Genomic DNA, 25985 nt, shown 5'->3' with positions numbered 1-25985 from the left:
GTAATAAAGGTGCCTAGCAACAGGGATTTCAACACCTTGTAGTTTTGCTGCACAAACTGAATCTCCTACAGGAAAATGCCTTCAGTATCTGCATAGTTCCCTGTGGCAGAGCAACACCACTCTCACTGGAGAGAGTGATCTATCCTTTGGGGGACAAATGTAATAATGTAGGCCTTTGTTAAAACTTGGAGAGATGCACTACAGCTGAATGGAATTGGTAGTAACTTGCAGAAAAGCTGTTGTCCCAAGGACAACTGTCTTAAGCCTTCCTTGAAAGGCATTCTGCTGTGACAATCCCAGGCTCACATGTATATTAGCATCCTTTCAAACATGAAAAAATTTGAGCAAAACAGGCCTTGAGCCACACTGATGTAAAATATCTACTTACAGAAACATCCTTGTATCCCTTACAGAAACATCCCTTACAGAAACATGCTTTCATCTTAAAAAGTGTTTAACTCGGCAGCACACTACAAGGGGGATACAAGAAATCTCTCTAAGATCACATCAAAATGTGAATGTCTTAGAATCATACCTTGCCATAATGCCAGATAATGCATTTAAAACAGTGACATCCCATTGAAACAAGCTGTTATGCAAGCAATGATAATCCTTTCACATTTAGTTTCTGGATTTAGTACCATGCTTCTGCAATGACCCCTCTTATATATATATATACACATTCCTCAAAAGTAAAGATTGACAAAAAAATACAGAAAAGATCACCTTTTTGATTCATAATACTAATCCTTGAGTTCCCATCTGTTTGAGTAAAGCACAGATTTTTGAAGGTTAACAGAAGTGATCTTTTTTTTATTATTATTTAAAACACAGCAGTCCAGAATGACAAGTAGCAATATCCAAATTAAAGAATTATGCATAGTGGAAGGATATAAGGACATATAAAAAATAAGGAAGCAGTCTGTCATGTGCAGTCTGCACTTTTTTGTTGATATATTGATTTGCAAGCATGCTTATTTCAGTGCCACTGCTCTACTGATGTTCATCTTACAATCCCACAGAAGGAACTTTGTAGGTCTGAGCTCATGCTGTGGATGTTATAAATAGCATCTACCATAGCATCTAACTTCAGCTGCATTTTTCATATTTCAGCAATTGTAAGGATCAGGATGGTGCAATTTCACATTTCCTGAATATCAAGCATCTGTGTGTATGTGTGGAACCTATTGTAGCCTCTGGAAATAGAGGCTGAGCATATGATTTGCATGATAATTCAAAATGAGATTGAATTCAGGTTCCCCATGCCCTTGGGTGAGTTGACAGTACAGGCAGGAAAGAAAGGAGAATGCAAACTCAGCACAGCCACCACATTTCTGCATTCCATCTCAAGGGCACATAGCAGGTGAAGGCATTGCCTTCTCACTCACCAGCAGAGCTGATGTGGCAGAAACAGCTCTCTCAATCAGAAACATATGACTGCTTCTTCAGCTAAAACAGCCTGGGAACAGGATCATTGTGGTTTCCTAGTTCTTCCTCTGGAGGAGCAGAATTTGGTGCTTCCTTCCCTTCATCTCATGGCAAATCCATCAGTCAGTCTTAAAAATCTCTGTGGGATGAGCTCAGTCATCACTGCCAGAGTCCCGTCTCTACTATTAAGTACCCTGCACTCCAACCACAGGAATGTTTTAGCTCTGCAAAGGTGCTTTACTGACATAGTTCTGACTATACTCTTGGGTTTAAGAAGAATGCCAGAAATACAAAAGGGATGCATTTCTTGTGATATTTAAAAACAGACAGTTAAGTCAGCCACTGCTTTTAGATTACAAGGTTTTCTGTTTGTTTGCTTTTGTGTTTACGTTTGTTGTTGTTGTTGTTTTGTTTGTTTTTTGTTTTTTATCTGGCTGTAGATTTTTAATTAAAAAAAAACAAACAAAAAAACAGCTGGCAGTAGGTGACTGTCTAGAAGGAATTTCTCCCTTCCGTGCTTATCTCATCATGGTTTATACAGACCCTGCATTAGTGTTTAGACTTCGAAGTCCCTTTAGTCATTAAAATGTATGTCATGTTACAGTAGCACCTTTTGGAAGGAATCTGCTAGTCAGCCTTTGCAGCAGCACCAACATCTACCTCTCTGCAGGATATAACTTGGTTTCAAAATATAGACATTTTTAAAGGGTTTGGCTTGGCTTCATTATAGTTTAGATGAGCAGCAGGTGCCATGTCATTATGAGATGCTGAGTCTGAAAAAGTGGCTTTTCAGTCTGAAATTCTCCTGACTTCTGTGCATTTGTAGAGGAAATGTCTCATGAAATGATCTCTTCAAAGCATCTGTAGCCATAATATCCTCCTATAAATAAATCTCGCCCGTATCTTAATCTCATCAAAAAGTAAGGAGAAATATAGTCTTAGAGTAATTGCATAGAAACTGGATGATGTTCTTCAAAGAGAAGCAGGCCAAGGGGTCTTCCTGCACTGTAAGACTTTGCACAACCAGAAAAAAAGCTGTGCCTGGCTTTGCACACTGACCTCTCACCTATGTTGTTCTGGTGCTCTAATTAGCTTCAGCTAATTAGTGTATGTGACATGAAAATTAGCATCTCTAAAAACAAGATATATACTTTTAATAATACAATGGCTTAGAGGCTTGAGATAGTTGAGTATCATAATAGGAAGCACTGGGGAGCAAATGTCAACGTATATGAAGTGATCAAGAGAGAAGGATGCTGAAGTGTTACTGAGCTGCCAGTAAACACTGGGTGCCACTCTCCTGTTAACACCAAGGTAAATGGAGCACAGAGCACAGTCCATCTTCTCTCTGCCACTGGAAAGCAGAAGTAACAGGTGATTTCTCTCTCTCATCTAGCTCCTCACTATGCCATTTCTTTGATTCTTTGCACACAAATATGTGGGTGGAGAACTAAAGGTCAAGCCAATATTTTATCCTAGCCCACTCAGGGAAAAAAAAAAAACCTGTCCTTCCTGAGGCACAACACCTGGTTTTATATGCTGGTCAATTTGCTGAACTCTGCTGCAGATGATGGGCTACATTCAACTACATTTTCACTCCTTGCCTAACACAAGGTTATGGAAGTCCACTGGACAGTTTTCATTCTTACTCATCAATTATGTTAAAGGTTTTGTGAATGCTGGGAGGCCTGCTGCACTGCCTTGCAATGTGATAACATTATGGTTACTGGTTGTTTTCTTTGAAAATTTCTTGAGGCAATCCGGCTGAAAAGCCAGGACACTTATTATTCTGTGCATGTGTTTACGTAGGTTGCCAAGTTTGCAGACATGGGAGACTTTTTGCAGAAAAGAGCAGGATTTGTCATGTACAGACAGATGGTTTCATTACAGAAGATCTAATTTCTGTGAAAGGTGTGAGGACTGCATGACTCTGTGAGTCAGCCCTGGGCTTTTGTGACCCCTCTTGAAGGAAATAGGAAACTGTTGACAATTAAGAGAGGGAGTGCTGTATAGCTAGCAGTGCTACTGTAATGAGTGGGTGGTTCTCCTTCCGTTAGCTGAGAAATGTAGTTTTCCTTGTTACTAGGGTTAAGCCTAAATAACAGGTTTTGACCTGTCATTCAAGAAATAAAGCCCTTATGTTTACAAAATTTTACCCTTTCTCTATCTGGGAATCTTGTAACAGATTATCTCAAGATATTCAGACTGCACTTTGAACTTTATCTGTTTCCTCTTTTCCTCTCTCAGTGGGATTCAGCTCCAGAGAGAACACAGATCCTGTCTTCAGTATCTGTCTCATAAAGAAAAAAAAAATAAATCCTTTTTCTTTAAATTATTTTATTTTATTTTATTTTATTTTATCTGGCATTCAAGTACAAGTCAAGGAGCATATTTGGGGCTATAGGGCTCTCCACTTTCACTCATGCATTAATTCTTGCCATTGTGATTCTCTTGCTTTAGAAGCCTGTTCCTGGCAAGTGAGAAGAGGCAAGATGAGCACAGGCAAAGTCAGCAGCCGTCTGCTCTCTGGGGCAACAGTGTGCATGTTTCTGCTGACTTTTGCCCATGCCAGAGCCTTGGAAAGCTTGTGCAAGATTTAAGGGCTTACAACATCCATCTGAGCCCATTGCATCCAAACTGCTTTACCTCATGTTTCTGCGAAGCCTCTCCCCCACGGGACATGCTGTATTATTCAGAACTGAGCTTTCCATCCTGGCAACATTTCAAACAATTGCTGCCTCTAGCAACTCCAGCAATCTGTCCTCAGTGAGCAGACCAACAGAATGAAGATTGCTTGCTCTGGATTTTAAATAACCAGAAAAAGTAGTAGATAGCTAGGGGAAAAAAAAGGAGATAATTAAAACCTATGCCTCTTCCAAAACACTTTCAAGGAAAGGCATGATCCAGTACTTGATCTAGCAGTAGGCAACCCTGCCTTTGGCAGGAGGGTTGGAATTTGATGATCCTCGATGTCCCTTCCAATCCAAGCCATTCTATCATTCTTTGAAAGGTAATGCAATGGACTGGGGGAAAAAAAAAAAAAAAAATCCAGGACTAAAATTTGAGATAAAGACATAAGGTGAAAAGAGTGAAGTTAATATAAAATGAGAAGACCTGGTGTCAGCAGTGATCTGAATGGGCCACATTTTGAATGATCTTCAAACGAATGTGTGTGGCATGCAGCAGTAGTACTTTATGGAAAAGTCAGCAGTTACAGCACAAAACCTATAAGTGCTGAACAGCAGAAGGTAGTGTCCTAGAAGCTGCCTTTATTTTGTCCTGCTAATAGGCTGAAGGATGTGATCCCTTTCTACTTACTCAGTGTCCCCAGGCAAAGCCACTTGAGCAAGCTGTTTGAATAATATGGCATCTGCCCAATCACTGGGTTAAAATAAAGGAAGAATTTATGGGAGGGATGCTGAAAGATGTAGCACTGCTGGAGAAATCTGTGGTGGAGGCAATGCAAAGGAACTGATATACTACACATGCTGTCAGGAGAAATGTTGAAACTGAAAGCCGAGACTTTAGGTCTGCAATCTATGTTTCATTAGGGCTGGATGAGTCCACCTGTGAATCTGTAGGGGCAGGCACCAAGTTCGCCTCCCCTTCTCTGCAGGACTAGTCCTCTCAACCCATTGGATAGCATAGTTTTCCCAGCATCAGCACTGTTTGAGACTGAAGGAGAAGTGAAGGTAATGAAGGCTGGTATCTCAGGGACTTGCAGGTTGAGGATGAGTGCCTGTGGCCTATCTCTGATCCTTAATAAAGATGCAGACTTTTCCTCATTTGGGGACATTATTAAGAAACCTCTGTGATCTTCTTACAGAATATATCAACTGTGAGGCTTATCTCCTTCAGCTTCAGTAACATTGGTCAATGGGTGCCAAAGTTATTGAAGCAAGGACAGATGACATGCACATAAACATATACAAGGAATATAATTACATAAGCTTCATTTTCTAAGCAAACCAGGCTAAAAAAGATTTAATTACAGTAACTTGGCCCAGGGACACATGAAGCAAAAACTGCTGAGGTTTTGATTTTCTGACAGTGTTGGTTGTTGGCTTTTTTGTCTTTTAATAGTTGTCAGTATGATTTATACTGGGTCTGAAATAGCCATGAAATGACAGCTGTGCACTTTAAAGGAGAATGGTGTTCAGATTGGTGTCAGGATATGAGGGCTAACAAGAATGAAGAACAGTGGGGAGCTTGCAGAAAAACTGAGAGTCAACCTATCCCAAAAGATCCCAAAAGGAAAGGAATTTTCACATACAGGATCATACACAAAGAACCTATGATTCTGTGATGAGATTTTTATTTTCTTTTTCCAAATATAAATACACAAAACCCGCATTTCTCATAAAAAGGGTTCTCGTTAACTGGAGGTATGGGTATTTCTGTTCAAAAACACGGGCATATATTTTCCTAAAACAAATGATTGACCAAACCTGGCCAGTGCTCTGTGAAACCAGCATTAATTGCCATTTTAACTGCAGCAAGAAGGGCAGTTTTACTGTGAATTTTCTAGGGATCAGAAAGCATCTTCTTCTGGTTCAGGGCTGCCAGGCTCCCAGTGCTGCCGCAGGCAAGGTGGGAAGCTCTGGCATAGAATTGTAGAATCACAGAATGTCCTGGGTTGGAAGGGACCTCAAGGGTCATCAAACTCCAACACTCCCACCACAGGCAGGGCTGCCAACCTCCATATCTAATACTAGACCAGGCTACACAGAACCCCATCCAACTTGGCTTTGAACACTTTCAAAGACAGGGCATCCACAACCTCTCTGGACAGCCTGTGCCAGCACTTCACCACTCTCTCAGGGCATCCTTGTAGACACATTTTGAGTTTTACGAGCTGACCCCAGTGTCTGATGTCTTGGAAGGACTTGGAGGACCTCACCATCTGAAGCATTCAGATGGGAGTCAGTTGTCCCTTCCTTAAATCTACTCTCTTATAGTACACTCCACGTTGCTCACTGTTCAGCTCTGGGTCCCTTTGGAGCAGCTAGAGCTGCACTGCTCTGACATGGGTGCTCTACTGGGTTCTGCTAACTGGGGACACCTCTGCAGCCCCTTGCTATCCAAACCTTGCCATGTAGGCTTAGTACACATGTGCTTGAAATGACATACCTGATGAGATTAAGGTACTGAGACACAGGCATGACACTGTAAACTCCAGGTGATCGATAAGTATACATTAAGTGTGAAAAAAGTTCATGAAGAATACTTGGAATAGCACAGATCTACACAAAAACATCATCTAATTTCTGTTAGTACTATCCTGAGAGTTCATGAAATTTAAATATTAAATTTTGGGGGGAGAAGAGGCATTAGATATAGAAACAGCAACCCTGAGGCATTTGGAAAGTAAATTTCAAAACCAAAACATTCATAAATACTTCCAGAGAAGACACAGCCCAAATTTAGTGATTTTAAAATTAATGTATTTATCAATTCATCGTAACACTGTTGCTGTTGTCTAAAGAATAATGGTGTAATGCTATTCCTAATTTAATTGAGTGTGGCTATAAATACATCAGACTCAACAAAGTGTCCTGTTGGTGTGAAACATCATTTCATCAGATAATTTCTGTTGAGTTATTATTATTATTATTAAGAACAGAGAGATTACATGTTAGCCATGGCCTTTTCAGGAATTTCTAGTTTTGTAAACATTTCAAGATTCAAAAAAGTGTGTTAACACTCATAATTGGTTGCCTAGACTTGCATGCTATGCAGTGAGGTGAAGACAAATCCCATCAAACTAAAATTGAAAACCAGCAAAATAATACAAAAATAAAATAAAATCTCTTAATTGCCTTAATTTAGACTGCAATAAAATCTGATTTTGTGTGTAAATGTTGGCATGTGTGTAAATGATAACATTCACCTGAATAAGCAGATACCATTCATTTCTTTGTAAACAGCTGATGACTTAAAAAATCTCAGTGGAAGAACTTAGTAGTAAATAACTGGGCTTTTGTTCAAGGAGATTTTCCAGTATCAGTCCATATGTTAACTTATGCTGTGATTTAACACAGAAAAATGAGTCTTTCAGCAATATATGTATATATTTGTAATTTTGTTTTTCCAGTAGCACCAAAAGTATTTCAGAAATTTTTTAAGACGTAACCTCACTTGATCTTAGGCCAAATGGATTTTTATTTTATCTTCAGTTTATACTGCAAATTGTTCTGTGAAATGACAGTATTGGAAAAAAGACTCTATACTTTCAGTTTTGAGCATTCTGGTGTTTTACCTTTTATTAACCATTCATGATGCATATCGAGAATATTTATAAAAAACTCATAATAATCTTTCATGGAAATCTGATTCCATTTATATTATGTTGACTGAGCAGAGCACATTTCTGAAGGCTTCTGGGGGCCCATAGACTTTGCTGGTATATCTCGTATGAAGCCTGAAATTGGTTTAATAGCATTTCAGAGAAAGTATTATTGGTACCTAAGTTTTTCTGGGTGTGAAAATATGTGAAAATATACTGTTCAGGCCAGTAAAAAAATAATAAATAAATAATCCATGGACTATGTAAATTTAAAATGCAACTGCAATGACTTTTGTAATTGAAATTGGATAGAAAAATAATGCACAGTGGAAAATGTGCATAGGTTGCAGTGCATTTCTAGCTTAAAAACTAAATGTTAAATACGTGGCTGTATGCTATTGCTATTTCATTCTAACAGCAACTTTCAAACAGTGAATGTCATCTGTTTTTTAACTATGTACCCATTTATTAATATTATTTTGTACAAGAATGCAGTCATTTCATCTTTCCTTAGAAACATAGGATATACCTTGCATGTTCTTCCTTCTTTGCACAGTGATTATATTTACATGTTGATAAAACATGCTTCTAATCATATTCCATTATTGTACTGCTAATGGATATTCCTAGCTACTCTCATGCTTGACATAAACATACTAATTATTGACTTGTAGTTGAATGTAAAGATAGAGCATGTTTGGTTTAATCTTTAAACACTGTCATCTCCATGTGAGAAGCATGCAATGAGTGCTTAGCACTAAAGCATCTCCATATCCTAGTTTTAATTAAAAAGCCGAGGTACTTTAATTGTCAATGAAAGAAACTTGTAAGTAAATTTTCTTATTTCCTCCTCATTTATGTGCAATAAGAAACTTTACAGTATATTTTCTTTCATTTTATGAGCTACCTATGACCATGCTATTTTCATTACTGAAGCTCTGAGATCTCATCAAAATATTTTCTTATTCATTATATGATTTCAGGTGAACCCAAACATATTTTCTCAGCACTTTGTCTAACAAACACATGGATAAAATCTATGGGAAATCTTAGTAGTACTGTACTGAAAATACTCTTAATTATTGTCATTAAAATGGGTAAAGTGAAGATCTTATAATACCCGAAGCAGTTGAAGATGAAAATGAGCTTTTAATGGCAGTGCGTAATGCACAGATTCTTGTGTTAAAAATCATTGATGAAATTTACTCCATTTGATTTATGCTGTTATTCTGTTCCTCCACCTCAAATTAAGAAAACAGTATGTTTATAAAATTACCTAGAGAGTGGTACTTGCTTGAACTCGTTGAACAGTATCTTTTGATGGCACTTCTGTCTATCATGGTCTTATGGAATTTAGGCACTTCATAGAAATATTAGAAGTAGAAGTGCCTGAACACTCTGAACACTTCGGGGCTAACCAAAAATTAGAGCATCTTATCCAAATGCCTCTCAAACATTGACAGGAATGGGACATTAACCACATAGGAAGCCCATTCCAGTTTTTGACCACTCTCACAGGAAAGAAATAGTTACTAATATTTAGTTTGAACCTACCCTGGTAACATACAAACATCCTGCCTACAGCATAACATTCTTTGATAGACACAAACTGTGCAGATCAGTGATTTTTTTCTTCCTGTTCGAGTTCATGTATTCACCTAAACTCAAAATTGTAGCTATTAAAATATTCATTTTGCAGTGTTTGTTTTCTATTAGGGAGCTCAGTGTATATTTAGCAGTATGATAATGAGACTGATCTCTCAGTGTTAGAGTGCAGCTCTTGAGTTCTCAGCATTGCTCAGTCAATACTGTAGGCCACATTAAGTCTAAGTGAGGGAAGAGGAAAGAGTAAAAGACGATGAAATAGCCATGTTAGCAAGGAAAAATCAGAGCAGGGAGTTAGAAAATTGAATTCTGTCTCTTGCTGGCACCTTCTTTTAAAAGTAGGAAATATTTAAATTACATGGAGCATAGAAAATGTACATATTCCAGAAACATCCAGATCCAGAGGAAAATTAACTAGGGAAAAAAAAAAAAAAAAAAAAAAAAAAAAAAAAAAAAAAAAAACCACCACAAAAACAACAGGACTATTGTTTTTCTCTGAAAGGCAGTGTCACTGAAGAAAACCAAGAGTAAAATCTTCACACTGTTCTGTACACAACAGTACATTAGGTTGGGGTGAAGCATCTATTCTGTAAAATCCATAAATCCATGAAGAAGACTGCATACGACTAAGCAAGATTTCAGTACGTGCCCTTAGAACACTGATCTATGAAGGCATGCTCCTCAGAGAAAGTACAATTTATATCCAGTAAGCTAGGAGCAAGATGAGACTATTTGCCATTAACGATGCTGAGAATGAGGATGCAATATAGCTAAATCAGAGGAATCTGAACATTTAGCAGGTGTTCTAATTACCAGTGGAATAATTTGTGGGATAATCTGCTAGCCAGAGCAATGCGAGGAGATAGGAAAAGCAATTGCTGTATGGGAGGCTTCTCAATATTGTCTTCCAAATGAAACTGTTAGCAAGTAGTAAAAATAAGTACATAAATAAAAGTGCATAGGAAAACATTAAGATAAGATGAATGATGAAACTTTTGTTGTTTTGGTGGCTTGGGTTTTTTTTTTTTTTCTTTCAGAAAAGGTGAAGTCATTTGCAAGACAATAGAAAATTATATCAGTTTGTGATAAAAACAACAGTTTTCTAAAAACAAGTCACTGTTGTTAGCAATTGCAAATGAATCAAAAGGAAAACTGATCGATGGGCATAACAACAGAGTACAAAGGTATGATGGTGCAACAAAACTGCCTTAGTTTCCAAATATGATCTCAAGCCATTCCACCTATATTTTAAGAAATCACAGAATCACAGAATCGTAGTGGTTGGAAGGGACCTCCAGAGATCATCAAGTCCAACCCCCCTGCCAAAGCAGGTTCCCTACACCATGTCGCACAGATAGGCATCCAGGCGAGTCTTGAATATCTCCAGAGAAGGAGACTCCACAACCCCCCCTGGGCAGCCTGTTCCAGTGCTCCATCACCCTCTCTGTAAAGAAGTTCTTGCGCACATTTGTGTGGAACTCCCTGTGCTCCAGTTTCTGGCTGTTCCCCTTTGTCCTGTCTCCACACACTGCTGAAAAGAGGCTGGCCTTGCCCCCTGCCGCTTTGCCCCCCACACATCAGATATTTATAGAGCTGGATCAGGTCCCCTCTCAGTCTTCTTTTCTCAAGGCTAAACAGACCCAGTGCACTTAGCCTTTCTTCACAGGGAGATGCTCTAGGCCCTTCACCATCTTTGTGGCCCTCCACTGGACTCTTTCCAAGAGTCCCTGTCTTTTTTGTACTGGGGAGCCCAGAACTGGACGCAATATTCCAGATGAGGCCTCACCAGGGCAGAATAGAGGGGGAGGATCACCTCCCTCAACCTGCTGGCCACGCTCTTTTTAATGCACCCCAGAATGCCATTGGACTTTTTGGCTACAAGGGCACACTGCTGGCTCATGGCCAACCTGTCGTCCACCAGGACACCCAGGTCCCTCTCAGCAGAGCTCCTCGCCAGCAGGTCATCCCCCAGCCTGTACTGGTGCATGCAATTATTTCTTCCTAGGTGCAAGACTCTACACTTGCTTTTGTTAAACCTCATCTGGTTTCTTACTGCCCAGATCTCCAGCCTGCCCAGGTCTCGCTGAATGGCAGCACAGCCTTCAGGTGTGTCAGCCAATCCTTCCAACTTCGTGTCATCAGCAAACTTCCTGAGGGTGGCCACTATCAAGGTCGTCAATGAAGATGTTGAACAAAATTATACTTGGAGTAGGGATTTCTCTCTACTGTTTTTTTGTGACCAAATCTCTGTACCCATACATGAGAAGTAGCTTTTAGATTAAAAACAATCGCAACAATAACAACAAAACAGATTATTTCAGAAAGTGAACAAGCAGAAAAGCCACATCTCTAAATGTCTTCACTGAAAAGCTTGTTTGTCTCCTCAGTCCAGTCTTGTTTGTTCTTTCTTCATTCTCTTCAAATTTACACCTTTTTATTAGTTTTGTTGTTTTCTCTGAGGCAAGATTAAAATTGGTCTATGAGTAGCAAAAAAATAAAAATAAAAAAATGTTTGTTTATCCCCTGCAAGATCTGCTTATCAGAAAATCTTTCTTATGAACAGCACTCTTTCTCTTCTATTTTGGATGCCCAAAAGATGCATTCATGCCATAAGTTCCACTCAAAAGCTCAGCTGCCACATAATGTACCAGTAAATTGTATCAGCATCTAGCACTCCTCTCAAAAACCAGGATTAGCCTAGAGTAAAAAAGGTAATTAAGCATTAATAATTAAGCTAATTAAGCATGCTGATGACAGGGTCTGCATTCACTTGTTTGTAGCTAAAGTGGTATTACAATCATATTGAAATACATTTTTAGGTAGAAAAACTCTTCATTACAAGATGTATTCTATACATTTGGGCAGTTCCATTATTCTGCAGTTACAGTTATGTTGGTCAATTTTTTTTCATGGGCTAATGTACAGTTAATAAGGTGTCAATTACTAATGCAAGCAAACAGGGCAAAAGAATAACATCTGTGATTGCTGTAGTTATCACCTAAGTATAATTATCTACAACTGCTGAAATATATCACTTCAGATTTTAAAGCTATCTTCACAGCATTCTCATCTATCTTTATTATTATGGCTGTCTTTTAAAATACCTCTGCCTTTTTCTTTTTTCTTTCTAAATCAGTGAGCAAGAAAAAAAGGTAATCGCCTTCATCTGTGAACAGAGAAAACACATACTGCATTAAATTAAGAATTTGGGATTTTTTTTATTTTATTTTTTTATTTTATTAATTTTTTTTAATTTATTTCATGTAGGTCTTCAGTGTATACAGTGAAATGTCTCAGTACTCTTTCCATTACTTCTGCTTCAGTCTACCCCAATGGGTTCCTTCTGAAAAGGCACAACAAAGTTTCTAAATTACCTCTCTTTCATTTTATTCTATTTCAAACAAGCTGAACTGGACCTTTGCTCTTTCTGCCATCTGATTATGTCTATTATGTGTATGCAGTTATGAAATCTAAGTGAGCAAAACCTTCAGGAAAAATTCCAGCATTCTCTTAGTTTAAAGCATGCCCACCTTCTAGGAACAAACATCAGACAGGCACGGGATTAGATTACTGAGAAGCCTCTCCCCCAAAAATGCTGAGAATTTTCGATTTAATAATGCAAATTTGGCTTGCCAGTGGAAGAGTATTTGTAAAGATGCTAGAAAGAAAAAGAAATCAGGTGGCTTTTGTGAAAGCTTCTGGTTTATCAACCTTAGCACAGTACAAGAGAAAAGTGCATTTCTGGACTTCTCTATTCTTTTTGTTTGAGGTTGTATTGACTGAGGTCTCCCAGTTTGCCAGAAAAAGAGTTTGCTGGGTAGCATTGAAGGAGTTACTGGAAGCAGCTGGCTGCCCTGTGTAAAGGGCTGCCTCTAGTGGCCTGCCTCTAATTTTGTCAGAATATGCTCCCAGTCTGCAGCATTTTCATCATCAGCAGTTGAATCTTCCATTCTCTCTCCATGTCTATGGTGTAAGCTGAGAAAAAGCAGATGGTGACAGCTTATCTGACAGTTCAAGCTCTTTTTTTATTTTGAACATATCAAACATCCATGGAAAAGCAGAATCTTCCTAGAATTCAGCTATGTCTTTCAGATACACACTCCAGTCACAAGCATCAGCCTCTTGGCAGATACTTAACTGAACTGATCCTTCCTTTTGTGCTTCCCCTGTATTTTCACCTCTGCTGCTGCATTCACTAGCTCATCATTGCATGCTTTGAGCTAGGAAGGAGAGATGAGTTTCATTTTTGCATTATTCCTTCTGCTACAAGCATGTTTTGCCTGTGTAATATTTGAATACAAGGCTTGAGGAACCAGCAGTAAAGTTATGTCTGAAAAGTTGGGAGACTTTCTTCTTCTCTCATTTTTACCATTCTTAGTAAAAATTACTTAAAGTGGTATGTTTCCAAGCAAAACTTGTAGTTCTCCCAGTTTTCTCTGTCCTTGTTGGCATGACCCCCTTTCTAATACCTTCTTCTCATCTCTAACACCTTTCTGAAATAGGACCATTAAAACAGAAAGGGAGGTGATGAAGAGATCAGCTACTGGTCTGAGATACCCAGAGCACAAACAGCACTGGGGAAATCAAGGTTAGAAGCATGTGCACTAATAGCACTGATATGTCAATGCTCCTATTATGGAAGTTGCTGATTTTCCATCAGAGCTGACTCCTACAGCAGATGTGCTTTGAGTGCCACTCCACACCATTTTTCTCCACTACCTTGTGACTTCATAAGCCTCTTATCCAGCTCGGAGATGTTTCTGGCCTTGACTGTTTCTCCAGTGGTTTGGTGGAGAGTTCTGCAAAACCACCTAGTCTCTATAGGAAGTGAATCCATACGAGCAGGGAGAACAAAGCCTATTTTTAACCTATCCATTATAAATGATGTGGTGATGTGAGAATCTGTGGTAACATTTGTTCAATTATTCCAATAACAAAATGGAAATAAAATAAAATTCACCAAATCTTGCAGGTTGTCATAACAATTTGGCATTCTGTTATTATAGGTTCACCTCCAAAATAGCAAAAAGTGCATTTACTACTCATCAATGTTTGTATTACTGTGGTTAGAATCAGTGGTGCATTTTCAAAATGTATATGTTTAAGCCTTTGAGTAAAGCTTCAAGGTACCAATCATTTGTATTCATGAATAGCCATTAAGTGGATACTTCCCAGAGTGTTCTTAAAAATTAACTGAGGCAAAATATGTTCTTGCTCCATTTTAATTTACTCAAAATGCATGCAAAGGCAATCTTACAAAAATCCAAATGATCAAGGTGCTTTCTAAAATTCTGACATAGTAGCATATAAATCTAAAACCTTTGGAAGAATAGCTGCAACAGAGCATACAGAACAACAATCAGGCCAAAAAAAAAAATAATATATATATATAGAGAGAGAGAGAGAGAGAGAGAGAGAAAGAGAGAGAGAGAGAGAGAGAGAGAGAGAGAGAGAGAGAGAGAGAGAGAGAGAGAGAGAAAACAGAGACACTCAAATAAATTAATGTGTGAGAAATTGAAGGTCGTAGGTTGAGAAGTTTTGGAGTTGCGTATTACCAGAAGCTGTAACACAGTGTCAATTTGTTGTTATCATCATCTGCCTCCTGAGCTGTTTCCCTTGCCAACTGACTAGCAACCACCAAAAAATCATCTTACCCTCCTGAAGCATTGCTCCACTACAGTATGGATATTCTCGCATATCCCAAAGCAGTCACTCAGGTTAAATAGACTTTATAGCAATTTGCTCAGCATGGATGGCTTGATGCCACAAGGTCAAGAATTTAAGGTAATTTACTACTATTTGTCACGCTGGTAAAATGCAAGAAAACAGATATTTCTATAGATAATGCACTCTTAGTTGTGTTGCAGGCTGAATAGCAGAGGTTACATTTTCTTCTGGAAGCACTGAGGCCTCCAGGTCTTATAATGTTATAAAATGAGGCATTTAGAGATCTAGAAGCAATTAAATTATCTACAAGAAATATTGCATACCATCATCACCATACTAACAGCCATCCTCCATTGTCCATTAAATGAATCTTAGTTGTGATATATTGTCCAAGCAGATGCGTCATTATTCCATAGGAAATAATATACCCTTCAAATGAGTGCAGAAGTGAAGTCACCCAGCACTGAAGCAGAACACAATAGAAGTCTCTTAACAGGCTGAAACAACTCTTACTGCATAAGTAGTACCTCTCTCCTTTGATGTAACACAGCCATTGTAAGAGCAGACATCAGTATCTGTGGATTAAAGCACATGCTGATCTCCTGGAGTCAGTTGCTTACTATTTAGTGACAACAAGTAATAATGAAAGTAGTCATTCTCAAACTGAAGCTGTCTCTTTTTAATCAAAACTACAGAAAGAATACTGAAGGAACTTGAACTTGACTACATGCTACTCATACAGGAACAAACGTCTATGCCTTGGATCGTGTAACTGAAAGTTTCCTACACTACTGACACTTTAATTGATTTTTGGTGGGCTGGCCATAAGATGAAGTCCACAAAACTCCCTAACTGTTCTTTCCTCCCAGAATATTTGTGAACTCAGTGCGTGGTCACTCACCTCCTCTGACATTCTATTTTGCTGATCAGATTTATCCTGTCCTATTGCAAATGCAATCTCAGTTTTTAAGATCCTAATATTTTCCTGTAGTCAATGTGATTTTAATGAAGGAACATTTTAGAATTCATCTGAGAAAAGAGGCCCCATCAACTGCCTACTAGAAAATCTGCACAATGGCAAATTGGGCAACAAATTCTGCATCAAGCTGGTAGTAGGGATTACCAGAGAGCCGTGATTTTCTTTCCTCTGTATCAGAAGACAAATACATGCCAGGAGGTAGGATTAGGACCCAGAGCACTTTGGCATGTACCCTTGTGGTTCCATAACTGCTTTACTGGGAAGGGGCAATTTTGCCACTGCCTCTTAGCATGACTACACAGCAGGCACAACACGATGAGGAAGAATCTGATACCTCTTCCTTCCTGAACTGTGGAAACAAAAGTATACGAATAAAGACAATTTGGGAAGGCTCCTGAGGCTTTCAGTTGCACACCGTTTGTTTAGCAGCATGATCAGAGGCTCTCTCAAATAGAAGGCAGGCTTAGTGGGCTGTATTAAAAAGAAGGTGGCCAGCAGGGATAGAGAGGTGACTGTCCCTCTCTACTCAGCCCTTGTGAGGCCCCATCTGGAGTACTGCGTCCAGGCCTGGGGCCTCCAGTATAGGAAGGACATGGAGCTCTTGAAGTGGGTCCAGAGGAGGGCCACGAAGGTGATCAGAGGGGCTGGAGCACCTCTCCCATGAGGAAAGGCTGAGGGAACTGGGCTTCTTTAGATTGGAGAAGAGAAGGCAGGCTCTTGGGAGACCTCATTGTGGTTTTCCAGTGCTTGAAGGGAGTGCATAAACAGGTGGGGGAACAACTGTTTATATGGTTTGATAGCTACAGGGCAAGGGAGAATAGTTGTAAACTAAGGCAGGGTAGATTTAGGTTAGATAACAGGAGTAAGTTTTTCACACAGAGGGGTGGTGATGCACTGAAACAGGTTGTCCAAGGAAACTGTGGATGTCCCATCCCTGGAGGCATTCAAGGCCAGGCTGGATGTGGCTCTAGGCAGCCTGGTCTGGTGGCTGGCAACCCTGCACATAGCACGGGATTTGAAACTGGATGATCATTGTGGTCCTTTTCAACCCAGGCCATTCTATGATTAAAAAAAAATTAGGGGATTCATGGATAAGGTTTGGAGATCCTGCAAAGCTTTCTGTTCTTTCACTCTACCTCTGCATCTTCTGCAATAATCTGCCAGCCAAAAAAAATTAACCTTTGAATCACTCTCACAGTCTGGCACAACCAAATTGGCAGTGAAAACTGCTTGGCAACCAGAGTTCTTGTGGAGAATGGCAGGGCTTGTTTTTGTTGTTCACTTAGGTTCTTCATTCATGGAAAGTATGTGGATGTTACATTTGAATTAACACACAGTTATTTTCTTTAGGTTAGAATTGAAGGACTTGTAGGTATTTTTCATGCTGTGTAAAGAAGAAGGATAAATGAAGTCATGCACACCTTATAGCAATGCCCCAGCAGGGTGGAACTTTAAACAAGGTGAAGAAGACACATATGGGAAAATGTCAAGAAAAAGCACCAGGGAAGCAGTTTTGCAATACAAATACCAAGTGTATTTGTATCCAATAGGGAAAAATACTGATGAGATAGTCATATTAACTGTCTGTTGTCGTTGCTAGGCTTTTAATTTGCTTTGTAATCTACATCTACTACATTAATTACTAGATGAATAGGAATATATTGGATTATGCATTAGAGAACAATGTAGTCTTAACTGGCATGGGTGTACTGTTGTTTCCTAGATTCTCTTTTTATTATGATTAGTGCTGGTTGAAGAATTGTTTTTGGACTTGTGTTGGAAAATGCCAGTCTAACAAAAAAGGAAATTAAATATTGGCACAGGAATTAACTGTGGCTTCTAAGTACTAAATTGATAAAGAAAGACATTCAGAAGCTATTTCAGCTGTGTAGATCAGGTGATGCCTCATTATTTACCATGGCCTTTAGAATAAGATGATAGCATAATCGCTTTAAAAATCTCAAGCTAATTAAAAATGTGTTTTGTTTTGTTTTGATTTGATTTTTTCACTGTTTTGAGTTAATTTTAAAAGTGTAGTGGCACACACTGCATTAGGACTATCTTCACTTTTTAAACTTTCAGCTTTTTTCAACTTTTTTTTTAATAATATAATTTGTCCAACTTATTCAGTGTATATGTAAAGCAGTAAATATACTGTGTGTGGACCATTAGTATAAGAAACTAGTTAGTATAATTAGACCACTAGTGGCATCTCTGAAGAGATCTAATTCTGATAGAACCAATCAGAACTGAGGAAAATAAAAAAAAAAAAAAAAAGAATTGTGGAAATTTGTTATTTTTCTGGAATTACATCTGTATTTTTGTGTGAGTTACTACTCTTTAGTTGAGCTATGCTGACAAAATCACTAGGTTTCAGGTCAGAAATTTAGTTATTCTCAAATATCTCTGAATCAGTGAACAGATACTGCTGTGCATCACCTTTCTTGTTCTTTCTTTCTTTTTTTCTTTAATGAAATTATACTCATTTAATTATTTTTAGATGGCTACCCTAAGGAAGAAATGATTTACAGATGGAGAAAAAACTCCGTGGAGGCTGCTGACCAGAAGTCTTGGCGACTCTATCAGTTTGACTTTATGGGTCTCAGAAATACATCAGAAATTGTGAACACCTCTGCAGGTAAGAATGACAGAACTTCTATGACTTATAAAATTCAAAAAGTGTAAAATTTATGCATGGGTTACTCAGACTCTGCAGTAAGCTCCATAATCATCACTTGGTTAAGTCTTCTTTGAGCCATAGAAGGAACCTGCTGGAAGTAAACATCTGCTTAACTGATGGTAAATTTTTGAAAATCCTATTCTTCTTATTATTAACTATGTTACGCAGTGCTATGTTACCATTTGGAAAACACTGTGAACAATTGAAAAACAAAAAAAAAAAACAAAAAAAAACAAAACAGTTATTCTTTGAAATCACTGCTGTGGTAGGTCATGACCGACCAACTAGCATTAGTAATTTATTCTCAGGACTGGATAGGCACTTTTTTAATGAGGTATCACCAAAGCGTATAGTGAGTATTTGGGATTGGTTAGCTGAACAATATGTTGCGAACATAGGCATTTTCTTCTGTTACTGATACAAATACCTATAGCCTGTAATTTTCTCAGGAATTCAAATTCAGGTGAGTGATCCATAAATTAGACCAAGATTTGGTGGATCATTAAAGTATCTGTATGTAGAAGCATATAGGTTGGAAAAGACTTTCAAGATCATCAAATCCACTCATCAGTCTGACTGACTGAGTCACTAAGCTGTGTCCCTTAGTGATACAAATTCAAGCATGTATTTGTGCCATAGTATGCAGGCAGTGCTGGTCATCAGAAGAAATAGAGAAGGCCTACTATTCCTGCTTTGCTCGCTCCTGGAGTTTGCATGACAAACTGTTAAATGCACTTGCAGGAAGAATTACACAGCTGGCCATATTAAAATGTTGATAGTGTCTTGGTAAGTAAATAGAGCTATCAGCCTCTTGATTTGCACATGACAAAGCCATTTTTAGGTTTCATCCAAGTGAGTAAATTGTTAGAATAACAACAAAAAGTTTTTCCATACTCTTTTTTGTACTCATCTAGTTCCTTCAAGGTGAATGAACTGACAGTAGGTTTTTCCTGTTATTGCTACTGCTGCCTCTACTCACTCATTTTTATGAGCTCAGTGTTGAACTGTACCTACTGGAGCCATCATGACATTTCTGTTCTCCTAAAGTTATTACAATGGATGAAAGTTTTTGGCAAACCAGAGTTTATTCAGACACTGTAAACAAAACTAAAACAAACTTGTCAGGAGGCTGTGGAAACTAAGCTCGGAGAAACTGTAAAATACATGGGTCAGATAACCTACTGGTGCTATTAGATAGAAAAAATATATGTTCATGTGGACCATATAGGCTGGCCGGCAGCTGACTGAAAAGGGGTTCATAAATATATGAAAAACAGGATGTTGTTTGCACATGGACTTGATTATTTTAAATTTTTTATTAAAATAAACTGCCTGGGGATATTTTCATTGCTTTCCAAGGTATTTTCAAGGCCAGATTTATTGACTATTAAAATTATTTACTGTTAGGAATAACCCAGAGCCAGGACTACAGAAAACTAAATGGTACATTGGAAAACCTCGTCTGCCTTGTGCTAAAGCGCAAGGACTCGCAAAATGGGGTCGAGATGCAAATCCCACCTGGACCTATGGAATATGTCTAAGAGGCAAAATTTAAAATAACTCTGCAACTATCTATTCTGAGCACAGAATTAAATGTATGAAAAGGGGGCTGCACTGGGGCTGACCTTGTAACACTGCAGGTATAGAATGCCCTCAGTTTTGGGCTGCTTCCCAGAGAGGCTAGTTCCCACAGACCTTCTGGGAGCCTGTAGATATCCCACATGCTGCCATCTCACTGCAGAGCTGGGATAAAAAGAGCAGGATTATTTATAGTGTTATTCAGGGAATTGTTAGGAGTAACAAGATGGAGCTGGGAAAATGAAAATAGACGATACCAACAGCAGCTTCCTGACAGGGAGAGATACTAAAGTGTCATCTGTTCCTCCTAAGGGAAATTATGGAAATTACTGCTCGGCAACGCATTAAAAAGTAGACTAGACAAAATATGAGAACATGTACTGCAGGGAATGGTCCTCCAGTAGCAGGAGGTGGATTCAAAAGCCTAACATCTTTTTTTTTTTTTTTTTTTTTTTTTTTTTTTTTTTTTTTTCCACATCTAACTTACACCATTCTGCTGTTTTATGACACTATTATTTCTCACTAAAGTGTGTGTTCATCTGCAATATGGGAACTACCATGGTGTTATCTGCCTGTATCCAGTTCAGATATGCTTTTTTTAGCTCCTTTTCAGCAGATTTACAGTGATCATGAAGATGGATCACACTGACCACACAGCAACATGCTTCTTTTCTTCTGTTATTTGTTTAAGACAGTTCATTTTGGCCACAAAATGACTATATTCTGTACTCCGCAGAGTTCTGCTAATTGATGTTCTCTCAGTCTTTCCAAACTTTTTTTTTTTTTTCCCCTCCAAACATCTGTATAACCTTTACGTTAACCTAGGGCAATTTAGGAATTAAACAAGTAGGAAACCAGCCATAATAAAGACCATTTCTGATGTCTGAGCAAGATAAGAAGTTCTATCACCTCTTGCTGTGTGCCAGCAAGGCAAAGCATTAACATAGTGGCGTGTTTTACTCTTTCAACAGGACTGTCCTCACTTACAATAATCTAGAAACAAGGGAGTTTTCTAGAAGAGACACTCAACATTTTTTTCTTGAGGGTGTCTGTTGCATTTCATGCTAAGGTACAAACAAAATCTACACAGCAGAGCTCCCTGTACTGGTGCTGTGGCCACGCACTTTTGTCTTAATATTCTTAAATAAGCTCTCACTGCTGGGTCATATCAGACTAATTCACAAATATGAGAGAATTCCCATGCCCTTGCCATCTGGCAAGGTACTCAAATAACATAACAATAGCAGTTCTCTTAGTACAATGTCAAATAAGGTTGACAAAGATAATTAAAGTGGGGGAAATATTAAGCCACCTGGCACTGTGCTGTGGAAAAATAATAATAAAATAATAACAATAAAGAAATGTATATAAGAAAAAACCCTGAAATTTTAAAATTGCATATCAGCCAATGAAATGGTGATTGGGAAAACAGGAGAGAGAAAGAGAGCATCGTAACATTTGGGAGAAGAAAAGCAGACCAACCAACCAAATAAACAAACAAAAAACAAGCAAAAAAAATAAAACAAAACATCCTTACATTTGTGAAGGAATCTACAAGTAAATGTAATGGAGTGAGCTGTAGTGTTGTTTGAGCTTTTCTGCTAAAATCTCCCGTAGGGAAAGCCTATTCATTTTCTTTAAGCCACTCAATTTTTTACAATCCTAGATAAACACAAAGACCTTGTAGCAACTGAATCTCATTTTTGTTTACTTGAAAACTTCTTTGCACCACACAAGTTCTATTTATGTTCTTCAGATGCCTTTAGCCTGAGAAATTTTTGCTGTCCAAAGGAGCCTTTGCGTAAATACATTCAAGCTATTACAACAGAAAAGAAAACAACATTGTGCTCAATTTAAAACCATTAGTAGAAAATAAATACAGAGAACCAGACAGACACTATTACTGCACACCTCCTGAACAATCCTCATCAAAATCCAGGCCCAATAAATAGCCATAACTGCTTCCATAAACAGGTATACCTTTGCAAACAGCAGATGGATTATGATGAGTGGAGTCTTCCTGCCGTACAACTTCTAAATTTTGTATTATATTTTGTAATATTTTGAAGTTGTTGTTTCAGTGTGGATCTCAGTTTAGACAATTTTCTCAGCCCTATGTCACAGTGCCACAAAGCAAGGTCAGTATCTGTTTTCACACTTTCAGGTAAAGCTCTGTGGGAAAACGCTAGTAACAAAACAATTTAAAGTGCACAGTCTGTTTAAGGAGACGTTAAATGGCAAGTAAAATGCTATCCTACAATAAAAATAAGGAAACAAACAGTGTTTGTATTTTAAGAAGATTCAAGTACCTACATAAAGAGCTTTTGGTAGGAGAGAAAAGAAATAGATGTGTTTTTATAGCAAAATCAAATTTCACCATGGGAGCCCCCATCAGTTTCAGGGGTGGGTGACATGGAGACAAGCACTAGATGACACTCTTCAGGTTTTTCCAAAGACTGTCACATTCCCAGAGTCATTTGTGTATTCTTCCCAAGACAAATGTGTTATTTGTTTTTTTTTTCTTTCTCAAACACCCCATTTAGTAGGATTTGCCTCAGCTGGCCATTCTGCACAGGTTGCTGTTAATCAGATAACATTATGAAGCAGACAGATGCCTCAGGTAATTTGAAAACAGCACATATTTTTACCTACAGAGTGTTGCAAGGACTTGGCCTCTTTCTGCTAGGCTATCACATAAACTCAAATGCTTTAATGGTTAGTCTTTAGTTTCAAGACCCCATCAGGCATCTCCTCTGGGTTTTTATTATTCCAGTTAGAGTTCCTACCTTTCTGACTGCTAAAGGAGAGAGAAAGATGATTGGGGTTTTTCATTTTGTTTTTAAATCTGAATGCATGAGTGTAGGTGCAGCTGGATTCTAGCAGCTCAGAACTTGTCTTCCCCCAGTGCCTGTCTGTCACCCATCTATGTGTGGAAAGAGTCGATCTCAAGTTAGTTTCACACTCTACAAAGAGATAGAACCAAGAATGCTTTTGGCGGAAGAATTCTCCATTCCTCTGCTCTTCATTCTTTGGTCCTGACACACCTACCTCCCTTGTCCTATTTACACTTCAATTGTAACCCACTGTAACAATTGTAGGGTCTTCCTTTATATCTGATAGGTGTGATTATCACTGTAGCTGTTCTTAGGCTCTCAAACATTGGGGTCTGAATCTGTGTCTGATGTTTAGATTCATAGCATCTTGAGAATGCAGCAAGAGACAAAGGCAGAAAGCTGTGCAGGCTTTAAGACTTCAAGAAATATACAAAATGAGCAAAGTGGACGTGCTGTTCTCAAAGGTTGTGTTTACAGTAATAAATGGGACATGCCTGGTGACTATCCTGAGCATTGATGTCAGTTGAATACTGAGTGCAAAGGAGCTATCTTACTCTCCCAAGCAGTTTGCCTACACACCAACTACCTGTGTGGTGGGGATGTTCCTTGGCACGTGCTCACTCCTGAACCACGCCTGGGAATTAGTTATGTGTCACAGACTGATTTGGGCCTGAACTGTCCCATTTTTCACACAGACATTTGCCATGTTAGATGCGTGAGAAGACCAGTGAAGATGATGGGTCAGCTCAGGCATTACCTCAGCTGGCAGCCGATGTACAAACCTTTGACTCAGAGATGCCACTTAAATATGTTGCATTTATTTTATGATGTGGACAGACCATATGTTCCTTAGATTTCAATTTCCATTTTAAAAATCATTTTGGTGTTCCGCTGCCTAAAACTTTCAAAAAAAAAAAAAAAAAAATGTTGGCAGAATTTAGATCACAAAGCACTCAGCCTCATCTGCAAAGGCTGTTTTGTGCCTCCCATACTCAGCTGCAGCCAAGGCAGTGCCACAGCTCAGCCACACAGGAGCACACCTGTACCCATCCTGCTGCAGGGCAAGGGCTCACTGTGTAGACCCACAGCTTAGCCATACTCTCTGGAATTAGTGAATACTATATGATTTATTATTATTATTATTATTTTTTCTGACAGTTAACATCTATTTGTGAGAAAACAGAAAACGAGACTGTTTATAAGAAGATTTAGTGATAATCTGTTCACTGACTTTTTATCTCTGATACAATATTTGCAGTACATCAAATCCCAGTTTAGCAGAGATAATCAAGTATGTCTGTATTGATTTTTAAAACATATAGACACATCAAATGATAGTAAATCTGAACAAATATTTTGTATAAGCTGTAGTTCTTCTAAGTGAAATTTCAGCTTTTATTTTTTTTACAGCACTTGAACTTGCTCTGATATTGTACAATTTTTTTGATAGTTTCTGCTAAGTATGTCATGAGCTTCTCAGACTGGAAATATGGTAATGAAATGGGTGATTACTAATAATGCTTCTATTCTAGTGAAGTGTAACTGATGCTAATAGGAATCAAAACTTTTATATTGCCCTGCAAATTCAGCACTTGCCTGTCTCATTACAAAAACATCTCCCGTAGTAAGGTAGATTTTGAAGAGTGGTTGATAATTTGATCCACAGTCTACAGCAGTTAATGGAACTTTTCACTGTTGCTGGCCTGAGATCAGTCTTTGTCATGTGGAAGTCTGAAATCAGGTGTTTAATGCACTGCTCTAAATAATTGTTCAGTCACTCACTAAGAAAACTCAGCTTAACAGTAAGGTGACATCAGGGTAAGTACATCATACTCTAGAGGCACTTTCCTTCTGTTTAGGAACAATACAAATGATTTTCAAAGCTGGTTGAGTGGGTTTTATTTCTTTTCATACTTTATGTGTGGCAGAACTGCATACATAACTGGCTTCATTCTTATTTGTCTTGTGGAGACAGTATTGCAGTGTTTCATGTATAGGCAAATGGGGAGAGAGATTAAAAATAAAGGATATTTATTTTTTGGTAAAAGGAAAAGGAAAAAAGGTAGGCAGAGGAAACATAGGAGGCAGGTCTCCACCCACATTTATTTCTTTAGGGAAAATTTCAGAAGGAGGTGATTTTTCCCTAAAAAATCCCCAGTTGCTCTTGATAAGGATCTCACATTGCCGTTTTTAAAGATTTTCACATTATGTGGATAATTATGTAATGTTTTCCCACTAGCTTTCACTTCAGCAGGGTTTTTACCTGATAGCTCCATATTTTGGAAGTTTCATGTGTCTAACTTTATAATGTACTTGAATTAATGTTCTCATTCACTCTTCTATTGAAAATGTTTTATCTGTTGCTCTCCTGGCTTTTATTTCTACTTCAGTGCCATTAGAGTGCTGTATTGATGATTTAGGATTGACACAGTCAAAAATTCTATATTAACTCAAACTGTGAAGGTTTGGCCTTTGCCCAAGGTTGTTACAATGTTATCTAAAAGTCTTTCAGAAACAGCAATTGCACTTAATTTAGAACCCATAGTGTTGCACAGAATATTGTGTTTTATTCACTGCTTGATCTACAATCATAATGAGAATTTTAAGATATGAAGTGGGGTGATTATTCACATGTAGCAGAAAGATGCTGTGACTTTTTAGGTTTAGTTTGCCATACCTTGAAGAACTGTGGTACATACTGATTACATTATAGCAAGGTTTCCCTAAAATTAGCATTTACTCTTTCACATCAGTCATATTTCCTCATTCCTACCCTAAGATGATGGTAACTCTTTGCTTCTAGGATCCTTCTCTGAAGGTAATATCCACAACATTTAAGTCTTGTTCATTTAAACTCCATTTCAGTCAACATCTTTTTCTTCCTAATTACACTGTCAAGAATCAAAATCTCCTCTATGATTAGGTGCC

The 25985-nt window shown here is 38.3% G+C and overlaps 1 protein-coding gene across 5 annotated transcripts in view; it reads left to right on the top strand.

The window, feature by feature from the left end:
• GABRG3 (gamma-aminobutyric acid type A receptor subunit gamma3) overlaps positions 1 to 25985 on the top strand; it is a 290601-nt gene that overhangs the window by 231484 nt on the left and 33132 nt on the right. For all 5 annotated transcript variants that reach the window (XM_072335186.1, XM_072335205.1, XM_072335195.1 and 2 more), the window contains one exon: positions 18466 to 18603. In XM_072335186.1, coding sequence (XP_072191287.1) covers positions 18466 to 18603 — 138 coding nt within the window. The remainder of the gene's footprint in view (positions 1 to 18465; positions 18604 to 25985) is intronic.

This window comes from Excalfactoria chinensis, chromosome 1, assembly GCF_039878825.1.
Source record: "Excalfactoria chinensis isolate bCotChi1 chromosome 1, bCotChi1.hap2, whole genome shotgun sequence".
Classification (NCBI taxonomy): domain Eukaryota; kingdom Metazoa; phylum Chordata; class Aves; order Galliformes; family Phasianidae; genus Excalfactoria; species Excalfactoria chinensis.
The sequence above is the reverse complement of the archived record's forward strand: the minus strand, read 5'-3'. Positions and strand labels throughout refer to the sequence as shown.